The 20535-nt window shown below is 43.1% G+C and overlaps 1 protein-coding gene and 1 pseudogene across 3 annotated transcripts in view; both read left to right on the forward strand.

Annotated features, from left to right (window-relative positions):
• Positions 1-6208, forward strand: part of LOC101652779 (zinc finger protein 343-like) — an 18188-nt gene extending 11980 nt beyond the window's left edge. The window contains exons 3-4 of one of the 3 annotated variants that reach the window (XM_045295335.1): positions 1068-2804; positions 4678-6208. In XM_045295335.1, the coding sequence (XP_045151270.1) occupies positions 1068-2804; positions 4678-4793 (1853 nt within the window). In that variant the 3' untranslated portion in view covers positions 4794-6208. Of the gene's footprint in view, positions 1-1067; positions 4530-4677 lie in introns of those variants that run through there. The other 2 variants (XM_045295336.1, XM_045295334.1) reach the window with 2 other exon arrangements.
• Positions 6209-9552: 3344 nt separating this feature from the next.
• LOC105979875 lies at positions 9553-19880 on the forward strand (annotated as a pseudogene).
• Positions 19881-20535: the final 655 nt, after the last annotated feature.

A 20535-nucleotide genomic window follows, 5' to 3' on the forward strand; every position in this document is an offset into this window, starting at 1 on the left:
TTTAGACCTCTATAAATGTCCTTTGCCTCCTAGTTCTTTCCTCTATTTCCTTTTACTCTCCTCTTGTCCCACTATCACGTTCAGCCTTCATTTGGGTTTCAGTAATTCCTCTCGGTTACATTACCCTTGATCACGCCCTACCAGGCCTCCTATACCCTCCTCGTCATAGATTTTAGATCACTTGTTGTTCCCTTCCCCCCACCTCCCCATCTCCCAGGTCCTCCCCGGAACCGTCGGTCCAGTTGTTTTCTCCTCTGGATTGTTTATCCTGCCTATCTTATCTAGATAGACGTGCAGAGATAATAATAAGCACAAAAACAAGAGAACAAAACAACCATAACAAAACAAAACCCAATGACAAAAAAAAGAAAATCCTATAAATAGTTCAAGGTCTGTTTGTTGACCTTTAGGAGTGTTTTCTGGTCTAGTCTGATGGGGAGCCCCCTGGCTCCAAAGTCTATTTTTGGTATTCCCGGGGACTTCACTGCTCTGCTCCCCTTGCTGTTCTATTGCATGCCCTTAGTGTTTCGCCTCTGTGTGGTGGGGTCAGATGGGACACAGTTCCTGCACTGTGTCTCCATGGCTGTCTCTTGTTGTTCTATGGGTCAGTGAGGGACATCTTGTCTCCTGGTGGGGCCGGCCCTATAGTCCTCTCTGTGCAGGCTGCTCTGAGCAGGAATATGGTCCTCAGGGCTTGGTGGGCCCAGGATGTGGTCCACTCTCTCTCCCTCTGCGTTTGCTCCATTGTGCTCTGTTCAGACATGTCCTTCTCCCTGAGCTTTAGCTTCAGTGCTGTCCTCTGAAGTGAATTCTTCTGGGGGGAGGAGGGACTGTCCATGTAGTTGGGATTGGGCCTGGCCTCTCAGACCTCTCTATCGGTTCCCTGATTTATTCCAGTAAAATCATTATCCTTTTAACTAGTAGTCAGACTCATAACTGTTTCTACCCTAGCCCCACCGCACCCCTGGACTCTAGCCGCGAGATACTATTTGTCATAAGAGAAGGCATCACAGCCCAAGGAGCCCCCTTTAAAACTGCACTAACGGAAAACTTTCTCTCTCCTACAGAACCCAAAACAGAAATCTCTCCCTGTTCCTCTTGCCTCCTGGCTCTCTCCTGTCAGCAAGTCCTCAGCCAGCATGTGCTTCAGATATTCCCCAACTTGTGTGCAGAGAATCACTTCCAACCAAGGGATGCCAGCCCAGGGCATCGTAAGCAACTGGAGCAGCAAGATTCTGGTCAGAGTTGCAGAAGTGGAAACACGGAAGATCAGGAAAGAAAAGATGTCTCCAAACCCTTGTGTGGAAGCACAGGGGAGAGAAAGAAATCCAGCCCAGCCTGGAGATGGCCAGCAAACCCCAGAGAAGGGAACACAGTGATACGAAAAGAGCCCTACTCAATCCAAAGAGTGAACAGCTGTGTGGAAACAGACAAAGAGGTCAAGGAATTAGAAGCCTCAAGATTTGGAACAGTCAACTACAGAAAGGATGAGCCAGAGCTTGGCCTAAAATCATATTTCATCACAAATCAGAGGAAGATTTTCCGAGAGAAGCCACACATGTCCATGGAGTGTGGGCAAAGCTTTTGCCAAAAGTCAACTCTCACCACACACCAGAGGATGCATTCAGGAGAAAAACCACATGTGTGCAAGGAGTGCAGGCGAGACTTTACCTGCCATGCAAATCTGCTTTCACACCAGAGGATACACTCAGGCAAGACACCACATGTGTGTAAGGAGTGTGGGCGAGGCTTTAGTCAAAAGTCATATTTAATCAAACACCAGAGGATACACTCAGGGGAGAAGCCACATGTGTGCATGGACTGTGGGCGAAGCTTTAGCCACAGATTTACTCTGATCACACACCTGAGGACACACTCAGGGGAGAAGCCTTATGTGTGTAAGGAGTGTGCACGAGGTTTTAGCCAAAAGTCACATCTCATCAGACATCAGAGGACACACTCAGAAGAGAAGCCACATGTGTGTAAGGAGTGTGGGCGAGGCTTCAGCCAAAAGTCATATCTCATTACACACCAGAGGACACACTCAGGGGAGAAGCCATACATGTGCATGGACTGTGGGCGAAGCTTTAGTCACAGATTATCTCTCATCAGACATCAGAGAACACACTCAGGAGAGAAGCCACACGTGTGCATGGACTGTGGGCGAAGCTTTAGTCACAGGTTAACTCTCATCAGACACCTGAGGACACACTCTGGAGAAAAGCCATATGTGTGCAAGGAGTGTGGACGAGGATTCAGCCAAAAGTCACATCTGATCACACACCTGAAGACACATTCAGGGGACAAGCCACATGTGTGTAAGGAGTGTGGGCGAGGATTTAACCAAAAGTCACATCTCATCACTCACCTGAGGACACACTCAGGGGAGAAGCCATATGTGTGTAAGGAGTGTGCACGAAGATTTAACCAAAAGGCACATCTCATCAGACATCAGAGGACACACTCGGGGGAGAAGCCACATGTGTGCATGGACTGTGGGCGAGGCTTTAACCAAAAGTCACATCTCATCACACATCTGAGGACACACTCAGGGGAGAAGCCTTATGTGTGCATGAACTGTGGGCGAAGCTTTAGCCGCAGGTTAACTCTCATGACACACCTGAGGACACACTCAGGAGAGAAGCCACACATGTGCATGGACTGTGGGCGAAGCTTTAGTCACAGGTTAACTCTCAACAGACACCTGAGGACTCACTCAGGAGACAAGCCATATGTGTGTAAGGAGTGTGGCCGAGGATTTACCTGCAAAACAAATCTTCTTATGCACCAGAGGACACACTCAGGTGAGAAGCCACATGTGTGTAAGGAGTGTGGGCAAGGCTTTAGAATAAGGTCAATTCTCATTATACACCAGAGGACACACACAGGGGAGAAGCCATACATGTGTAAGGAGTGTGGGCGAAGATTTAGCCACAGGTTAACACTCATCATACACCACAGGACACATTCCGGGGAGAAGCCGTATGTGTGTAAGGTGTGTACACGTGGATTTAGCCAAAAGTCATCGCTCACCACACACCTGAGGACACACTCAGGGGAAAAGCCATATGTGTGTAAGGAGTGTGCACGAAGATTTAACCAAAAGTCAAATCTCATCAGACATCAGAGGATACACTCAGGAGAGAAGCCACATGTGTGTAAGGAGTGTGGGCGAGGCTTTAGCCAAAAGTCTTATCTCATCACACACCAGAGGACACACTCAGGGGAGAAGTCACGTGTGTATATGGACTGTGGGTGAAGCTTTAGCCACAGGGTAACTCATCACACACTTGACATTCAGGAGAGCAGCCACATGTGTACATGAACTGTGGGTGAGGCTTTAAACACAGGTTAACTCATAACATGGGGACACACTCAGAAGAGCTGTATGTGTGTAAGTAGTATTCACAAGGATGTAGTGAAAAGTCACATTCATCACACCCCTGAGGATACATGCAGGGAACAAGCCATATGTGTGTAAGTAGTGTACGTGAGTGTTTAATCAAAAGTTACATCATCAGACCAGAAGACACTCAGGAGGGAGCTGCATGTGTGTAATGAATATGGGCAAGGTTTTAGTAGAAAGTCAGTTCTGCATCAGAGGGCACACGGGAGAAGTCACATCTGTATAAGGAGTTTGGGCAAAGCTTGAAGTTTAGCTGTAAGCAAAGGCTCATTAAGCATCAGCTGACTCTCCAGAGAAGCTCTTGTGTGTGCAGTGTAGTCAAGGCTTTTGATTGACTAACTCCTCATATAACATAAGATATAGACTAAAATTTTTGTGTGTAGGGAAAATAAGAATTTGAGACAAAGGAAAACTTCACTGTGGACCAGAGACGACGACTGTGTTTCAGAGAAGCATAGGGCAGGAAGAATGAAGTGCTGCAGCAATGATCGGAACCTCCTGTTGCACCAGGAGACTCAGGGAGGATGACTGAGAAGGTAGTGTGTAAGAAGGAAACTTGATTCCAGTGACCTTTCTTGGGTGACTTAGGAAGACAAAATGTTACCTCCACAAATCACCACTCCTCCCATTTCTGAGGCAGTTTCAGAAGAAGTCTCCTGCTCTTTATGAGGGGAAGGTGTCCGTAGTAACTAACTAGACTTGTTTTACATTTTGTAACTAAATGGAATAGAAAAGAATTGTAGTTTCATATAAGTTCTACAAGTGCTTGATTGCCCTTTTGTTTTAAATTTTTTTCTTAATAAACCACGAGTTACTCTTTTGTCTTAAAGGGTAAGTGGAAATCAAATTCACAGTTTCTTGAGTAAGTTCAGCCCTTTCGGGGAAAAAAAAAAAGACTGTGTAATAGATTTTGAGTCAGGCAATGCAAGGGCTCCTACTCTGTTCCTCTTAAGGAGTTCTTTGCATTTCCTAGTCTCTTCCCTCACCATATGAAGTTTGTAATTGGTTATTCCATTTCTTAAAGAACGAAGTTGGAATTTGGCTCAGAATTATGTTTTATTTATAGATTGCTTTTGGTAGTATTCACATTTGACAGTATTAAGCCTTCCTATCCGTGAACAATTCCATTTGTGTGAGTCTCGGTTTCTTTAAGTACTGGTATGTAGTTTTCTTTGCATAGACCTTCTGTTTCTGTGGTTCCATTTATTCCTAAGTCCTTTATCTTTTGTGTGGCTATCGTAATTCTATTGTTTTCTTGATGTCTTTTTCAGAGGTCTCTTCACTGATATACAGACTGAAACTGTTTACAGGAGCAGAAAGGATTATCTTTCTCCCGTGGAGCAGCTGGTGGTTTCTACCTGCTGTTAGGTTGCTGTTAGCAACCTAAATAAAGAGGAAGACCCTTACCAAGATGGGTTGACACAGTGGCTGAAACAATAGGCTCAGGCATAAAAATTGTGAGAATGGCACAAGACTGGACAATGTGTTACTCTGTTGTTTATCAGGTCACTATGGATTGGAATCAACTTGACAGCACCTAACTTACCACCTAGCCAGTTCAGGACAGGGTGACCTAGCCTTAGGCCCTTGCCTAGGTGAGTTCTTAATGGAAATTGGGGTATAAGAGTAGCATATTCAGGAATCATAACCCCAAATACAGTTAGACATTCAGATGCCAAGTACTGTGAGCAGTAGATTTGCAGCACTCACCGATATATGCAAACAGTTCACCGTAAATCCTTGGACACCATTATGGCCTCATGCCCTAATGATAGTCTGTCTCCCTCATCGAGATGAGACAGCTGTCTCTGTCTTGGTTTTGTCCTGTTTAAGACAATAAATATTCTCAATTATATTTGAGATTTGGGATCTCTTGACCCCTACAAGTTTCAGAACCCTGAACTATGAGGAATACAGGATGGCAGGTAGTGCTTACTATGGGAGCACATTCCATCGTAGCAGTTTGCAATAACCTGGGAACCAGTAGTTACTAGGAAGGGAGGACTGTTAAACTACAATGGGTTCTTCACAAAAGGCTATCATGTCACTCAGATTCTCGGAGCCACGTTAGATTGAGTGCAGCCTCTATTCAAGATAACTGCTTCCTAGCACACAGTAGCCTCAGTGAAGTGGTGACTCACTAGCCTCCATCCAGAAGTGGTGACTCACTAGCCTGAGTTAATACCCAGTGAGCTCTGTCCTGTTGATTTTAGAGGCCTGAGCTATAAAGAATGTGGAGGGAGGTAGGGAGACTGCTGACCATGGGAGTAGACCCCACTTCAGGGACCCTTCTGTCAGTGTACAAGAATTCAGGTGGCAGATTTGGTTGGTTCCTATCAGATCCACCACAAGTAAAATGAGGACTACTGCTGTAGTATATACAAGATGCCTACTTCCTGACACAGCAGCCTCAGTCAACAATCCTCAGTGCCATCCAGAAGGGGGAGCAAGCAGACCTGAGTCCACACCAAAATATTTCCATCCTGTTACAGTGGCCTGAGCAATGGGATGGTCAGGGGAACAAAAATAGTGATGGTTATAGGACCTGTCTCTAACACATGGGGGGTCCGTTTGTAGCCATTTTCAATAGCCTTGCTGCAGCAAAAGTTCATGTAGAAGAGGTATTGGCAACTCTAGAAAGAACCCCAGGGAATCAGTTTGTTGATTGTAGGTGAGCACATTGGGGGTCCTGTCTACACAAGCAAAGGGATGGTGGTTAAAGAAGCAGATTTCCTTTTTTTAAAAAACCATTTTATTGGGGGCTTGCACAACTCTTATCAGAATCCATACATCTATTCATTGTGTCAGACACATTTGTACATTTGTTGCTATCATCTTTTTCAAAAATTTTCTTTCTACTTGATCCCTTGCTATCAGCTCCTCATTTTCCCCTCACTCATGAACCCTTGATAATTTATAAAGTATTTTTTCATGTCTTGCACTGACTGATGTCTCCCTTCACCCACTTTTCTATTGTCCGTCCCCTGGAAGAGGGTCACAGGTAGATCATTATCGGTTAGAGAGGCAGATTCTTTTGCTGGAACTACTTGCTAGTTCACAGCAAGCAGTGGCCCACATGTCTGGTAGGAGGAGCAGGCATTTTAGGGTTCAAAAGAAACCACAAATCTCAAGTATGATTTAGGAAAACTATTAAATCTTAAACAGGAAAAGACAAGATAAAGATACATTATCTAGATGAGTGAAAGTAATAGCATGACGTTATAGTGGTGTCCAAGGGTTCATGGAGTTACAGGGATCAAAAGGGGGAAGGGAGGGTCGCGGGGAGGAGACGAGCCAGTCAGCGTGCAGTGAAGCAGCAACTTTCCTCTAATTCTTAAATGGTTCCTCCCCCCACGATCATGATCCCGATTCTACCTTACAAATCTGGCTAGACCAGAAGATGCACACTGGTACAGTTAGGAACCGGAAAAACTGAATCCAGTACAGATAGCTGATCCCTTCAGGACCCGTGGTGATACCGGAGGGTGGAGGGAAGGTGGGGTAGAAAGGGAGAACCGATTACAAGGATCTTCATATAACCTCCTCCCTGGGGGATGGACAACAGAAAAGTGGGTGAAGGAAGTTGTCGTACAGTGTAAGACATGACAAAATAATTATAAATTATCAAGGGTTCATGAGGGAGGGGGGGGCAGCAGGGAGGAAAGGGGAAAAATGCGCCGATACTAAAGGCTTAAGTGGAGAGCAAATATTTTGAGAATGATGAGTCATTCTCAAGTATAAGTACAAGTACAAATGTGCTTGACACAATTGATGTATGTGTGGATTGTGGTAAGAGTTGTATAAGCCCCCAATAAAATGATCTTTTTTAAAAAGGGAAGGCAAAGAACACATATGATTGGCAGCAGACAATACATCTCAGTTACAGGTGGGATAACAAGTGGGAATAAGACTATAATCAGGACACATTATGTTAGAAGAGCTTATACGATTGGTCCAGGACCTTCTGACCAAAGCAGTCAGGACATGACTCATGACTGTGGGACCCTCTGTGGTGATCTCCATGAAGGACACACTCCGGCAGTCCCCTAAAGGATACTGCTCCTTGATGTAGCAACGACAAGAAATACAACTTTCCTCTAATTTCTAAATATTTCCTCCCTGCTCCCACTACCATGACTCGAATTCGACCTTGCAAGTCTGGCTAGACCAGAGGATGTACACTGGTACAGATAGGAACTGAAAATACAGGGAATCCAGGGCGGATGAGCCCTACAGGACCAGTGGTGTGAGTGGTGAAACAGGAAGGGTAAAGGGAGAATGGGTAGGAAAGAGGGAACCGATTACAAGGAACTATATGTGACCTCCTCCCTGGGGGACAGACAACCGAAAAGTGGGTGAAGGGAGACGTCGGACAGGGCAAGATATGACAAAATAACTATTTATAAACTATCAAGTGCTCATGAGGGAGTGGGGAGGGGGGAAAAATGAGGACCTAATGTCGGTTTAAGTGGAGAGAAAATGTTTTGAGAATGATGTACAAATGCGCTTTACACAATTGATGTGCGATAACAGTTGTATGAGCCCCTAATAAAATGTTTTTTAAATTAAAAATAAATAAATAAAGGATACTGCCCCTCCATGAGATGGCTAGAAGAGGGTGGAGATAATCCACTTTCCAATGCACTCTGAGAGCAAGACTGTTTAGCATCCTTAATGATCACAAGGAATTCAATGAAGGCTTAGTCCACATGGGGACTCTGCAAATGGATTCTGCCTTTCACGGTTATCCCTAGCCTTCTGCAAACCAGGTATTTGATAACAGATTTTATTACTAACAATCCTTTATCACACAGTTTAGCGTGTTGCTTCTATGCAGACTTAGTTGGCACCTCAGATGGCTTCTTGTTTGAAGACAAGCCCTTAGAACCCCAGAAGCTGTTCTCTGATAATTGAGCACTACCCAATTTCTTCACTACACTTTGCTATAGCTCATGTCTTTAGTGATTACTTCGATAAAGTAAATGTTGATCAGGACATAAGAGCTAATTGTTCTCAGAGTTTACCATTAAGTGTAACCTAGAAATCCGTGTAGATAATTCAGACTTACTGCCATGGAGTCACTTCTGACTCTGCGACCCTCTAAGGCAGAGTGGAACTACCCCTGTGGGTTCCTGAGACCACCTTTCCACAAGAAAAGAAAGCCTCATCTTTCCCCCAAGGAGCAACTGGTGGTTTAGAACTGCTAACTTTATGCTTATCCACTGAGGTTTATATATAGCTAAGATTTACATCAGAGACCGCATATATCAGCTTTTTGAAAAATAATGTAAGTAGCCTCCATGGAATATTTGGTAATTCTAATCATAATATCATTAACCTAGCCAATAGTACAGAGTCAAAATATGAGAGAAAAGGGAAAATATGCCTTTAATTTTTTCAGAGTAAACTACATGGAAAGTTCACTTCTACATATTTAAAGACCTAAGTGACTTGAGAAAATAATGAGAGTTAGACACAAAGCAACAATTTCAACAATATTCATTCACTAATGCTAAACTATCTACAAACTAACACGTGTCACAAGAAGCAAAGAAAATAGGAAAATAAATATACAAGGTTACCCCCCCAAAAAAACCCCACATAATTTCCCCCCCCTAAAGCGATGTATTTAAATGTTTTTACAAAACAACTGTATCACCTTTAAAGTATTCTCCATTACACTTAATACATTTGTCAAATCAGTGATTCCATTCTTGGAAGCATTTTTCAAACTCATGTTTAGATGGTTGACAGCACTGTGTTAGGGTAGAGAAAGGAAACCAGAACTCATGGTTTTATATATACCGTATATTCTTGTGTATAAACCGAGTGTTTCAGCACATTTTTAATGCCGTTTTTGTGGTAAAATTTGGTCCCTCGGCTGATATTCTGGTCAGCTTATCCTCGAGTATATATGGTATATAAGAGGCTAGGTTTATACAGCAAGAAGGAATATAACAGTTCACACTGCCGTACAGAGGGTTCAGTTCAAATCACTTCCAAGGAACAGTTAATATACTGCAAGTCCTTTAACTCACCTGGGCTTCCAGGTCCAAGGTCAAGGAAGTAGGCAGCAGAGTCCTCCCTCAGGTAAGGCAGGCAGCAAGGTGGGTCAGTAGCTCCAGAGCTTAGCAAAGCAGGTCTGGATGGGGTATCAAATGCAAGCAGTGCAAGGCGACAGGATCCACCAAGCTCAAGTGAAATACGCCACCAACAGCGTGGTGAAGCAGGTCTTGAAGAAGCCTCAAGCTTTAGCAACACAATCCACAGGTCTCCCTGGCCCACAGGTAGTGTAGCTCACAGGTTGAAGCAGAGAACTAGTTACAGCAGTAGCACGCTCCAGCATATCCCATCACCAGAGAGCAAGGGGGAGTGGGGCAGACCGTGCAGAGTCATTTGTCTCTGCCCTCCAAACTGTGACCTGATTAACCCCACATGTTCCTATTGGCCAGATTAGCACAATAAACCTATCACAAGCACCTACCTTGGTTTTTTTCTTCACCTCTTATACATCCCTCAAATTGCTGTCCTTTCACGTCCCTCTTCGTTTGAGAAAAAAAGAGGTCGCATGGAGCAAAGTCAAGTGAGTAAGGTGCATGGGGCAAGAGAGGCATGCTGTTTTTTGCCAAAAATTGATGCCCTGACATGACTGCATAAGCAAGTGCATTATCATGGTGGCAGTCCCCCTGTCTGCCACAAATCAGGCCTTTTTATGTTGCATACAGTTAGACTAGCTTCGGGACGTCTAAATAGCTTGATTAACATTCTGACCTGGTAGAACAAACTCAAATGCACTATGAGTTGGCATTTTTGTCCATTCAGGAAGTTGACGGACATCCAAAATGAGGTTTGTCATCAAACAAATTTCACCCTTCTAGAAATGAGAGAACCACTTGTATGTACACTTGAATTTTTCCCATGGTGCTGTCCTTGTAAGCTGTGTTCAACATCACGAGATTCTGTAGCATTTTTCCCCAAGCAGGAAACAAAATTTCACCGCCACATGCTGTTCTCTGAAATTGGCCAGTACACAAAAAAATGAGATTCAAGTAAAACTGCTCTAACGAAAAAATTCACTGTGGCCAGAGAGAACCTTCCCAGGTGATGCCACTGGGTGCACTAAGCAAGTTTTTCGATGCTCACCTAGCAAAAATAAATACACTACGAAAGCCCTGCCCAGCGGAGCTTTTTTCCGTTTTTCTTTTTTTGGAGGGATGGGGGATACCCCCTCGTATGGTAGTCCCAAGTTGTCATTTTCTGGGCAACCACAGAAGCAATAGATAGCTTAACAAATCTAATGACTTCAAAGCCCATTACATTGGCATATCTGTCCTCTGCTTCTCTTCACATTAGGGATTTTTGCATCCCTACCAAATGTTTACAAAACATGACATTGGGTCTCCAGTCAAAAGCTGAAGAATTCCAATTTTTGGAAGATTGAGTCCCACAAAACCTAAGCATCAAAGGCAAAAGGACAGAGAGAAGGACACGTACACTTTGCAGCTGAGAAAACAATAAGGTTTCTAAAAGCCACAAAATAGCGGTTCATAATTTCAAGAGTGCTCACCTTTGCTGCAATCATGAGAAATGCAAACACCTCTTTCCCTGGTTCTACCTTCCTTGAACCCCCAGAGATACCGGAGTTGTGACTGAGACTGCCATTTCTTTTACGGTACAAAAGGGCCCCAAATTTCAAATATAAATTAAGGAGAAACTGGACAAATACAAGACAAAGACATCAGGATAGGGTCATTATGGCATCCAAGGGTGTGCTGAGATGCAGAGATTTGAAGGACAGGGAGGACAAGAGAAACCATCTTAAAAGAGTAGAAAATGCTCAAGTTGGTTTCTGGGACAGCAGTAGTCCAAAAGGCAGCCCACCACGCAGAGCACCAACATGAGGCAACCTTGAGTCAGCAACCTTGAGTCTGCCTGGCCGCAGATCAGCACATCACAGTTGCAGGTGGGACTACAGAAGGAGAACAGGAACACGACTGGGAAATGTACACTATTTTATGTAGAAGAGTTTGCAAGATTGGGCCTTCCACTGAAGGCAGTCAGGACGTGACCCACAACTATGCAATTCTAAGATGATCTCCATCAAAGATACCCCCCGGGAACCCCCAGTGGAGACTGCTTCTCCCTAGGCTAGCTAGGAGGGTGGAGATATTTTACTTTCCTGCATACAGTGAAGGTGTTTGTAGCATCTGTGGCTAATGGTCAGAGCCCTGGTGGAATAGTGGTTACACATTGGGCTGTGATCCTTTTACTTAAAAAAAGAGTTAAAGTCTTGGAAACTCACAGGGGCAGTTCTACCCTGTCTTATAGTTACTACGAGTCAGCATCCACTCAGTGGCAGTGATTTGGGGTCGTGTTTGTTTGTTTTTGAATTAATGATTAGAAGGAAATTCAATGAGGACTTCTGTAGTGGATTTTGGACTTTTTTTAAAATGAAAATAATTTTATTATTAGAGTGTGTGTGTGTTTGTGTGTAGAAACAATAGCCTTCTATTTCTGACGAATTGAGGTTGAGATTGTAGTCAGTTAAAAATCCTGAATCTTTTAAACATGAGTTGACAAAGTTTTCTCTCACTGTGTTCTCACTCAGTTTAATTTTCTGAATCTAAGGGCATAGGTTGATACGGTCTGATGGACTCAGTTGACTATTTGCTTTTTATTGTACTGTGTGGCCACAGACGAGCAGCTGCTCCTCCCAAACAGAGCAACTTTTTAAAGAGATGTTCACTTGCCTGTATCTATGGTGCCCATCAGGTATGAGCCTGAACCCAGGAGGGTGTGGAGGATCACCATATGGGAGAAGAACAGAGATAGCTTATGTATATCACATGGTCATCAGGAAGTGAACCTCAGACCTCATCAGGAAGTTTTGCCCTGTGTCCTTTGGGTGTGAGCGTGGGGGCTCTGGCTTTTGTTTTCTGGTACCCAAAGTTCCAGGGCCACACTGCTCACCCCCCCCCACCTCCATCCTGCAGCAGGCTTTGGATTCGAAATCCATGCTCACATATAAAGCCCATTGTGTTTCCACCCCCAGACCCTGAAGACACTCTCACCCCTCTCTTTTGTGGAGGTGCCTATAATGGGAAGTGCACGGGGAGACTGCGTGAATGGTGTTTGCTTTAACTTTCATCTTGTTGAATGTTTCTGCCTTTGCAGCTTTTTAAACATATGGAGTTAAAGGGCAGCATAGCGGGAGAAAAGCGTCATAACCCGATAGAGTAGAAAATGCTCAGGTTGGTTTCTGGGATGGCAGCTGTCCAGAAGGCAGCCCACCACACAGAGCACCAACATGAGGCAACCTTGAGTCAGCTGTATCTTGGAAGGGTTTCGAGCAAGTCCAGATTGTCAAGGAGCACCTACCTGGTGTCTTTGCAAATGTAGAAAGATTTCCATGGGCGTTTGAGATGTTATCGTTGGAGACCTACATTAGTGGTAGCTTTCTGAAAAGTGGCCTCTCTTCTGACTTAGATGATGTTCTTTTATCTCCGTTTTCATTCCCATCGGGCTGCCTGCTAGCATCATCGCCTGGTAGGCTAGTAAAGGTATAGGGGCCTACGAGAACCTTGAATCAAACCCACTTCTTTCTAAGAAAACTGAGAGCCACATTTGCCACTGGTCTCTCCGAATGACAGGACAGGGACTGGAACCTGGGGCTTTTCAGTCAGAGATTGCTTTAATCACATTTCTTCTTTTTTCCCCTCCACATCCTTCCACGGCCCTGTCATCTTCCTTCTAGCTCCCTTCCTGTGACTTCCTGGTCCTTTTAATAGTTAAGGGATACTTGTTTTGATATTTCTCTTGGGTTAGAGCACAGGACACAGGGTCTGGATCAGGATTACTAAGAACGGCCTTAATTAAGAAAGACTAAGGATGGCCAAGAGGACACTGTGGAAAAGTGAAGCCAGACTGCAGTGAGCCAGTGAATCCATAGGAAACTGATTTTTAGAACAATGATAATGCTTGCTTTCCCCAAAATTTTGCTGAAGAGGATCCCTTGTGAGCTGCTGGAGAACCTTATGATGCTATCGCATAGTGTTCAGTAGGCAACAGCCTGCTTTCTACCCAGCCTAAAACCAAGACTGGGAGACTTCTTTCTACCCAGCGTACCACCAACTTGAGTAAGAATGGTCAGGTCAGGACTCCCTCCACAATGTTTGCATGGCTCTTTGGTTGCAAGGGGAAGCCTACCCATAGAACATCATCATGGGTCTGGTAGGCACAATTGTAAGGTTGTGATATATAAATACTATATTAAAGTCGAGAGCATAAGAGATAGAAGAGATATTGAAATAACGGAGTCAGACACATTTCATGGTAGCAATACTCACTTCAGCCCTGCTTGGTGGTCCACGTGGAGGGAGGGGGAAGGGAAGGAGGACAAGGGGAAACGGAACAGGGGAGCGAGGATGGGAGAGGAGGGGGGAGCCAATGAAAGGCCAGGGGAGGAGCCGAGAGAACGATTTTAGACTTTCACTGTCATCCATTGCCTTCCACAAACCAAGTGTTCAGAATACACAGATATCGAAAGAAGTGATTTTGCTGCTGTATGCAACTGGTTGTAGATTCGTTCATCCTTGCCTGCTTCCAGTGCCCTGCTGTTTTCCTTTACTACTCAATGCAGTGTTCCTCAGTGACTAACACCATTGACTTGTGTTTGTGCTGTGTTTGGGAGGGAAGATTGAAGCAGTGTTATATTGATATCAACAACTCTTTAGAAATCCAGAGGATTTTGAATGAATAACTTTTAGAAGTAGATTGCCAGTATTTTCTTCTGAGACACCTCTGGGTGAACCCAAACCTTCAAGATTTTGTTTAGCAAATACTGAGCTAAGTGCATATAAAATAAAAAAGTACTATAATGATGGTGGGGGTGGGGGTGAGGTTTGTTTAGAAGTGGTGTGCCTTATATGTTTGCACCAACCAGCGACTCCCTTCAAAAGATCTGTTAGGTAGAGGGAGTACTGCTACTTTTGTAAGAATCTTTTCAGAGTTCAGTGAGATAAAGTATCTATAATACCAAGATCTATCAGCCCTGAAGAAAGAGAAGGGGTGTCTCTGTTACCTGACTGCCCTGCACTAAATTCCTGGTACTCCATTGCCTGCTCCACCACCGGCCTCTGCTGCTCTTTCTCCCATTTGACTGTAAGAAGGGAATGGCTTGTACTCCCAAGCCAAAGCAGCACCAGCCCCAACCTGTCGTGTGTAATCAATTGTGGCCCACAGTTTGCAAGTAACCAAATGGGGTTTATAGCAGTATCCATGGAGGAAACCCAAACAATGTGCAGCAAACAGCTTTCCCTGGATGTTTTGAATTCTACCTGCTGCTAAATGCACTAGCACTCTTCCTAGCAAGAAGACACTGAAACTAGAATGTCAAACTAGCATGCAAGTGCCCAGTTGGGAGTGGAGAGAAAGACATTTACTGCGTCAGAAATTCACATCTTTGGCCTCTCCTGATAGTCAAATGTGGACCTTCTGAAGGCATGAGAGAGCATCTGAGCTCTAAATCATACACACACTCCCCAAAAGAATTATTTATGTAGAATAATCAATATATAGTAAAAGTCCTGTGGTGTAGAATTCCATGTTTTTCAGTATATTCAGAGATTTGTGCAAACTGTGAGTTTTGTTCGCTGCTATAAAGTCAGACGCCAGTTCAGTCACCCCAGGAAGAATGTGAGCAAGCCATTGGTATCCATGCATTGTTTTCCTTTTGTTTGTTTGTTTATTATTTTTTGCATTGTTTTCCTTGCTGGTTTTTTGGGAGTAGAATATTGGGCTCTTCTTAGACCTTCAGTCTAGAAGCCTTGCTGAAAGCAGGTCAGCATTTTAAGAGCTTGAATCTTCCTGTGTTAAAGGGGTGATAGCTGTGCTTGAGAAGCATGGCTGGGAATTTGAACCCGGTCTCATGAGTAGAGGGCAAGAATTCTACCACTGAACCACCACTACCTTCTGTGTCGTTGTTGTTGTTAGTTGTGTTCTACTTTATTCCACCTCGTGGTGATTCAATGTCTAACTATTATCTATTTCCAGAAAAAGGAGTCTTAAAATTACAAGCAGTCTCTTTCCACTCCTAGACTCTGGCAGCCACTTATCTAATTTTAGTCCGTATATACGTGCCTCTTTTGGACATTTCATATATATGTAGTATGATAATACACATTATCTGGTTCCCGGCACCTGTCATTTAGCACCATATCTTCACCGTTCATCCATGCGGTGGCATGAACCTGTACTTCATTCTTTTTTGTTTTCGGTTTCTAGGTGGTGCTTTTAGAAGCACATGTTTTAATTTGATAGGGTCTTTTTATGTATTATTCCTTTTACTGTTTATGCTTTGGTATCATATCTAAGAGTCCATCAAAAATGACAAATATTTAATCCAACGTTTTCTTCCAAGAACATTCCAATTTTAGCTCTTATGTTTAGGTCTGTTATTCCATTTGAATTTGTTACTGAGAGGGGGTGCAAGCTTTCAAATCTCTTCTCTCTTGGTTCTTATCCTTCTTGCTAGAAAGTATTCAGACCAGTGACAGCATTCAGACAGGAGTCAGAGAAAAATTTTGAATGGATCAAGTGAGTTTGATAGAAGGTTACAGTAATTAACCACTAAAAGGATGAAACGCTTCCCTAAATTCTTTATGTGGGAACAGTGTGGGTGTTTTAAGAGTATTTTCTGCATATAAGTAACTACTTTTTTCATGTCTCCCTAATTGTTTATGGGTTCAAAATATCACGCTTCTCGAATAAAAAGCTTCTATTAGCAAATGTAACAAATCCATAGAAACCACTAGATAAACTAATGAGATTTAAGCTATAGGCTACAGAATAAAATAATAGTAGGATTTCCTGCTATGTTCCAGAGAGACAGTTTTGTCTCTTAATAGATGAATGTTTCAGCATCCTTATACATACACAACCTGAAGTTTCTACAAAATGTAGCTGCCACTGATGTTATTTAGATAGAAACAAATAGCTCATGGTACTTGTTATTGTTAAAATGGATATATTCAAGTCTTGACCTTGCAAGTTATTGTTAAACATTTGTCTTAATATTGCCGTTAATAGTTCTGTCTACCTCTTACTTTTGTGCAAGTGGGGATAACCCACATATAAACCACTGGACTCCAGATGCTCTTTTTAAACTTTTGGTCTTAAAAAAAAATTAGTACCCAGGATAAAGTGTAGGTATCTGTTATCTGCTTTTGCAGCCCTCCTACCTCAGATTATAATTCCAGCACCGCAAGGGGGTGGTATTCCCACTTTGGGAATAGATTCCAAAAAGGAAAGCTAGACTAGTTATTTGGATTGAGGGCTGATCAGTTATCATTTATTCTGATCTCCTTGCCAAAGTTTTATCTGCTAGGGTTAATAATCCATTTATCACTTCCTCATTTGTACATTTTAACAACCATTTCTTCAGAAGAGGCCTCACCTCAGATGGGTTCGGTTTTTCCTGTGGAGGTGGGAAAGGACCAAATGGTTCCACAATATAGCATTGTACCACAGTCACCCTAACTTAATAGACACGACCACAATCATGGTCAGTGAATTTCAGGGGAAATGCATGAGCAGAGCAGGGAGGGATGTCTTTCAAAAGGTAATTTACTTTTATTGGAGGATATAGTAGGAAAGGGCAGCCTGTCCTTAGGGAAAATGTTTACCATTACTTGTATAGACCCCCTATGGGAGAATCTGCCCTCTTTAATGCTGCTAATCCTGCATCTTTCACTGAGTTTATTTTCTGCCTTTGGTGATCCAGCCTGCTATATAGGTTACCTGGATTCTAGATTTTGTCCTTGCGAGGTGTACAGCAGTCTTCATAGGTCTCATTAAAAGGCCTCAATTTAGAAATTCCACTAAGTGAACTGGACTTTACCTTAAACACACCTGTTACATATTAAAGGAATGGAAATGCTCCTTTGGACTTAAAGCTGAGACGCCCTAGTGTGAGAAGAAGCAGAGGAGGGCTGTCCCAAGCTTGCTGACTTTGAAGCCATTAGACTTTGTTCAAGTCTCTATTGCTTTTGTGATTGCCCAATGATTTATATCTTAACTAACTTGTATTTGCTACTTTCATATTTTCTTGCTTTTTTGTGACATGTCTTAACTATGCAGACAAATAGTTTTACCTTGGTGATTGAGTGTTATTGAAATTGTTGTCTTGTAGTTAACCCTCGTTTTCTTTTTTTCAATTTTTTATTTCACATGTTCAAAATACCATTATCAAACCTTAAATAATAGCAATCATAGCACATCCTTAATCTTACAATTCAGAGTTGTCACTTTTCTGTTTTTTGAAAGACTTTGTTTAGATTCAGATTTAAATAAAGTCTATACAGTGCAATTTCTTTATATGTGTTTTAAGTTTCTTTTTTTTAAATCATTTTATTAGGGACTCATACAACTCTTATCACAATCCATACATACATCAATTGTGTAAAGCACATTTGTACATTCATTGCCTAATCATTCTCAAAACATTTCCTCCCCACTTAAGCCCCCGGCATTAGGTCCTCATTTTCCCCTCCCCCCTCGTTTTCTTAAGCAATATTCTGTCACTAAGTTTTAAACCTGTACAAGAGAATTTCCCATATATTTTAGTGTAAAAGCTTTCATATATATACATTTTATCCTTTGATAACTAATGATTTGAATCTATATTTTGGCTAGGTTAGTAACACTATTATTAGAATTACCAAATGTCCCATGAAAGTTATATTATTTCTCACGAAGTTAATAATGCTTCCTCTAAATCAGCAGTTCTCAACCTGTGGGTCGAGACCCCTTTGGGGGATGAATGACCCCTTCACAGGGGTCGCCCAATTCATAACAATAGCAAGATTACAGTTATGAAGTAGCAACGAAAATAATCTTATGGTTGGGGGGGTCACTACAACATGAGGAACTGTATTAAAGGGTCGAGGCATTAGGAAGGTTGAGAACTGCTGCTCTAAATAATATATGTGTATGTGTGTGTAAACCTTAGACACATGAATGGATTTTGAACTTGCACTTATAAACCTTAGCTTGCGAACAGTTAGCTCTGTGATCCTGCTTAATACTTACTCTCTCTAAGTGATCACTAAAGATACAGGTGCTATAGATTCCCTGCTGCTGACTCCCTCCTGTGCTCTCTCGCCCGTCCCCTCCTGGTGCGCTTTTGCTCTCAGCCTGTCGCTGCACTGCCAGGCCCTCCGAAGCCACTCCTGTCCTCTCTCCCAGCAAGTGCGCCGGGCCTGCCGAGGAGGGCCCAGCTTTTTTTTTCTTTTTTTTTTTTTTAATTTTCTTTTTTTTTTTTTTTCATCATTTTTTATTTCTTTTTTTTCCTCTTTTTTAACATTTTATTAGGGGCTCATACAACTGTTATCCCAATCCATACACACATCAATTGTGTAAAGCGCATTTGTACATCGTTTCTCAAAACATTTTCTCTCCATTTAAACCCCCGACATTAGGTCCTCATTTTTCCCCTCCCTCCCTGCTCCCCCCTCCCGCATGAGCCCTTGATAGTTTATAAATGGGTATTTTGTCATATCTTGCCCTGTCTGACGTCTCCCTTCATCCACTTTTTGGTTGTCTGTCCCCCAGGGAGGAGGTCACACCCAGTTCCATGTAATCGGTTCCCTCTTTCCTACCCATTCTCCCTTTACCCTCCCTGTTTTGCCACTCACACCACTGGTCCTATAGGGCTCATCCATCCTGGATTCCCTGTATTTTCATTTCCTATCTGTACCAGTGTACCTCCTCTGGTCTAGCCAGTCTTGCAAGATAGAATTCGAGTCATGGTAGTGGGAGCGGGGAGGAAACCTTTAGGAACTAGAGGAAGGTTGTATTTCTCATCATTGTTACATCGCACCCTGACTGGCTCATCTCCTCCCCGAGACCCCTCTGCAAGGGGATCTCCAGTGGCCTACTAATGGGCTTTGGATCTCCACTCTGCACTCCCCCCATCCTTCACTATGGTAAGATTTTAGGGCCCAGCTTTGCCAAGCTCTCAGAGCACGCTACAGCCCCAACCGACCAGGGTCCGCACAGGCGGCAACCTATGACTTTACAGTGCCTAGGACTATACAGTCCCACCCATGGAGAAAGCCCTGGTGAGGACCGACGTTCAGATCGCTCTGCCTTCTGGGTGCTATGGAAGAGTAGCTCCACGTTCTGGCTTGGCTGCAAAACACTTCATAGATGTGGGAGCTGGTCATAGATGAAGATTATAGAGGAAATGTTGGTAGTGGTCTGTTTAATTTTGGCAAAGAAAAATTTGAAGTAAAACAGGTGATCGAATTACACAGCTCATTTGTGAACGGATTTTTTTATCAAGAAATAGAGGAAGTTCAAGCTTTGGATGACACTGAAAGGGGCTCAGGAGGCTTTGGCTCCACTGGAAAGGACTAAGACTTAGGCCAAGAATTGAAAATTTACCTTCTATTAGTATTTTTTATCCTTTCTTAGAATAAAGAGTTTTCACCTCAAACAGTAAAAAAAGAAAAAGATAGGAGTGCTATAGAAAAGTGTGAAGAAATCAGATGGTGTCTGATTATCAGAAAGACTAGCGTCTGGGCCCTTAAAGGCTTGTCTTAAAAAAAGAAGCCATCTAAATGAGGTGTCAGCTAAGACTGCATGGAATAAATACACCAGGCTGTGTGATCAAACTATTGTCAATAATAAAATCCATGATCGGGAGGGGATTGTATCATAGCTTAAATTCCAAGCACCTGATTTGTAGAAAGTTAGGCATGACAGTGAGAGCCCCAAATCCATTTGCGGAGTCTCCATGTGGATTAAGCTTTCAATGAGTTCCCTCCGACCACTAACCATGGATGCTAACAGTCTCCTCCTCAAGCAGAGTGCACTGGAAAGTGACTTACCTCCAGATTCCGCTAACCATCCCAGGGAGGGGCAATCTCCTTTAGGGGCTTGCCTGAATGGGTCCTTGTTGGAGAACATTACACTAGGGTTCACATACTCATGAGTCATGTCCGGACTGCCTTGATTAGAAGGCCCCGGAACAATTTTGTAAACTCTTCTGCATAACATAATGAATGTGTCTCAATTATGGTTTTGTTCTTAATTCTGTAGTCTCACCTGTAACTGCAATGTATTGATCT

This window comes from Echinops telfairi, unplaced genomic scaffold, assembly GCF_000313985.2.
Source record: "Echinops telfairi isolate 266 unplaced genomic scaffold, ASM31398v2 ScPeMD7_5592;HRSCAF=6446, whole genome shotgun sequence".
NCBI lineage: Eukaryota > Metazoa > Chordata > Mammalia > Afrosoricida > Tenrecidae > Echinops > Echinops telfairi.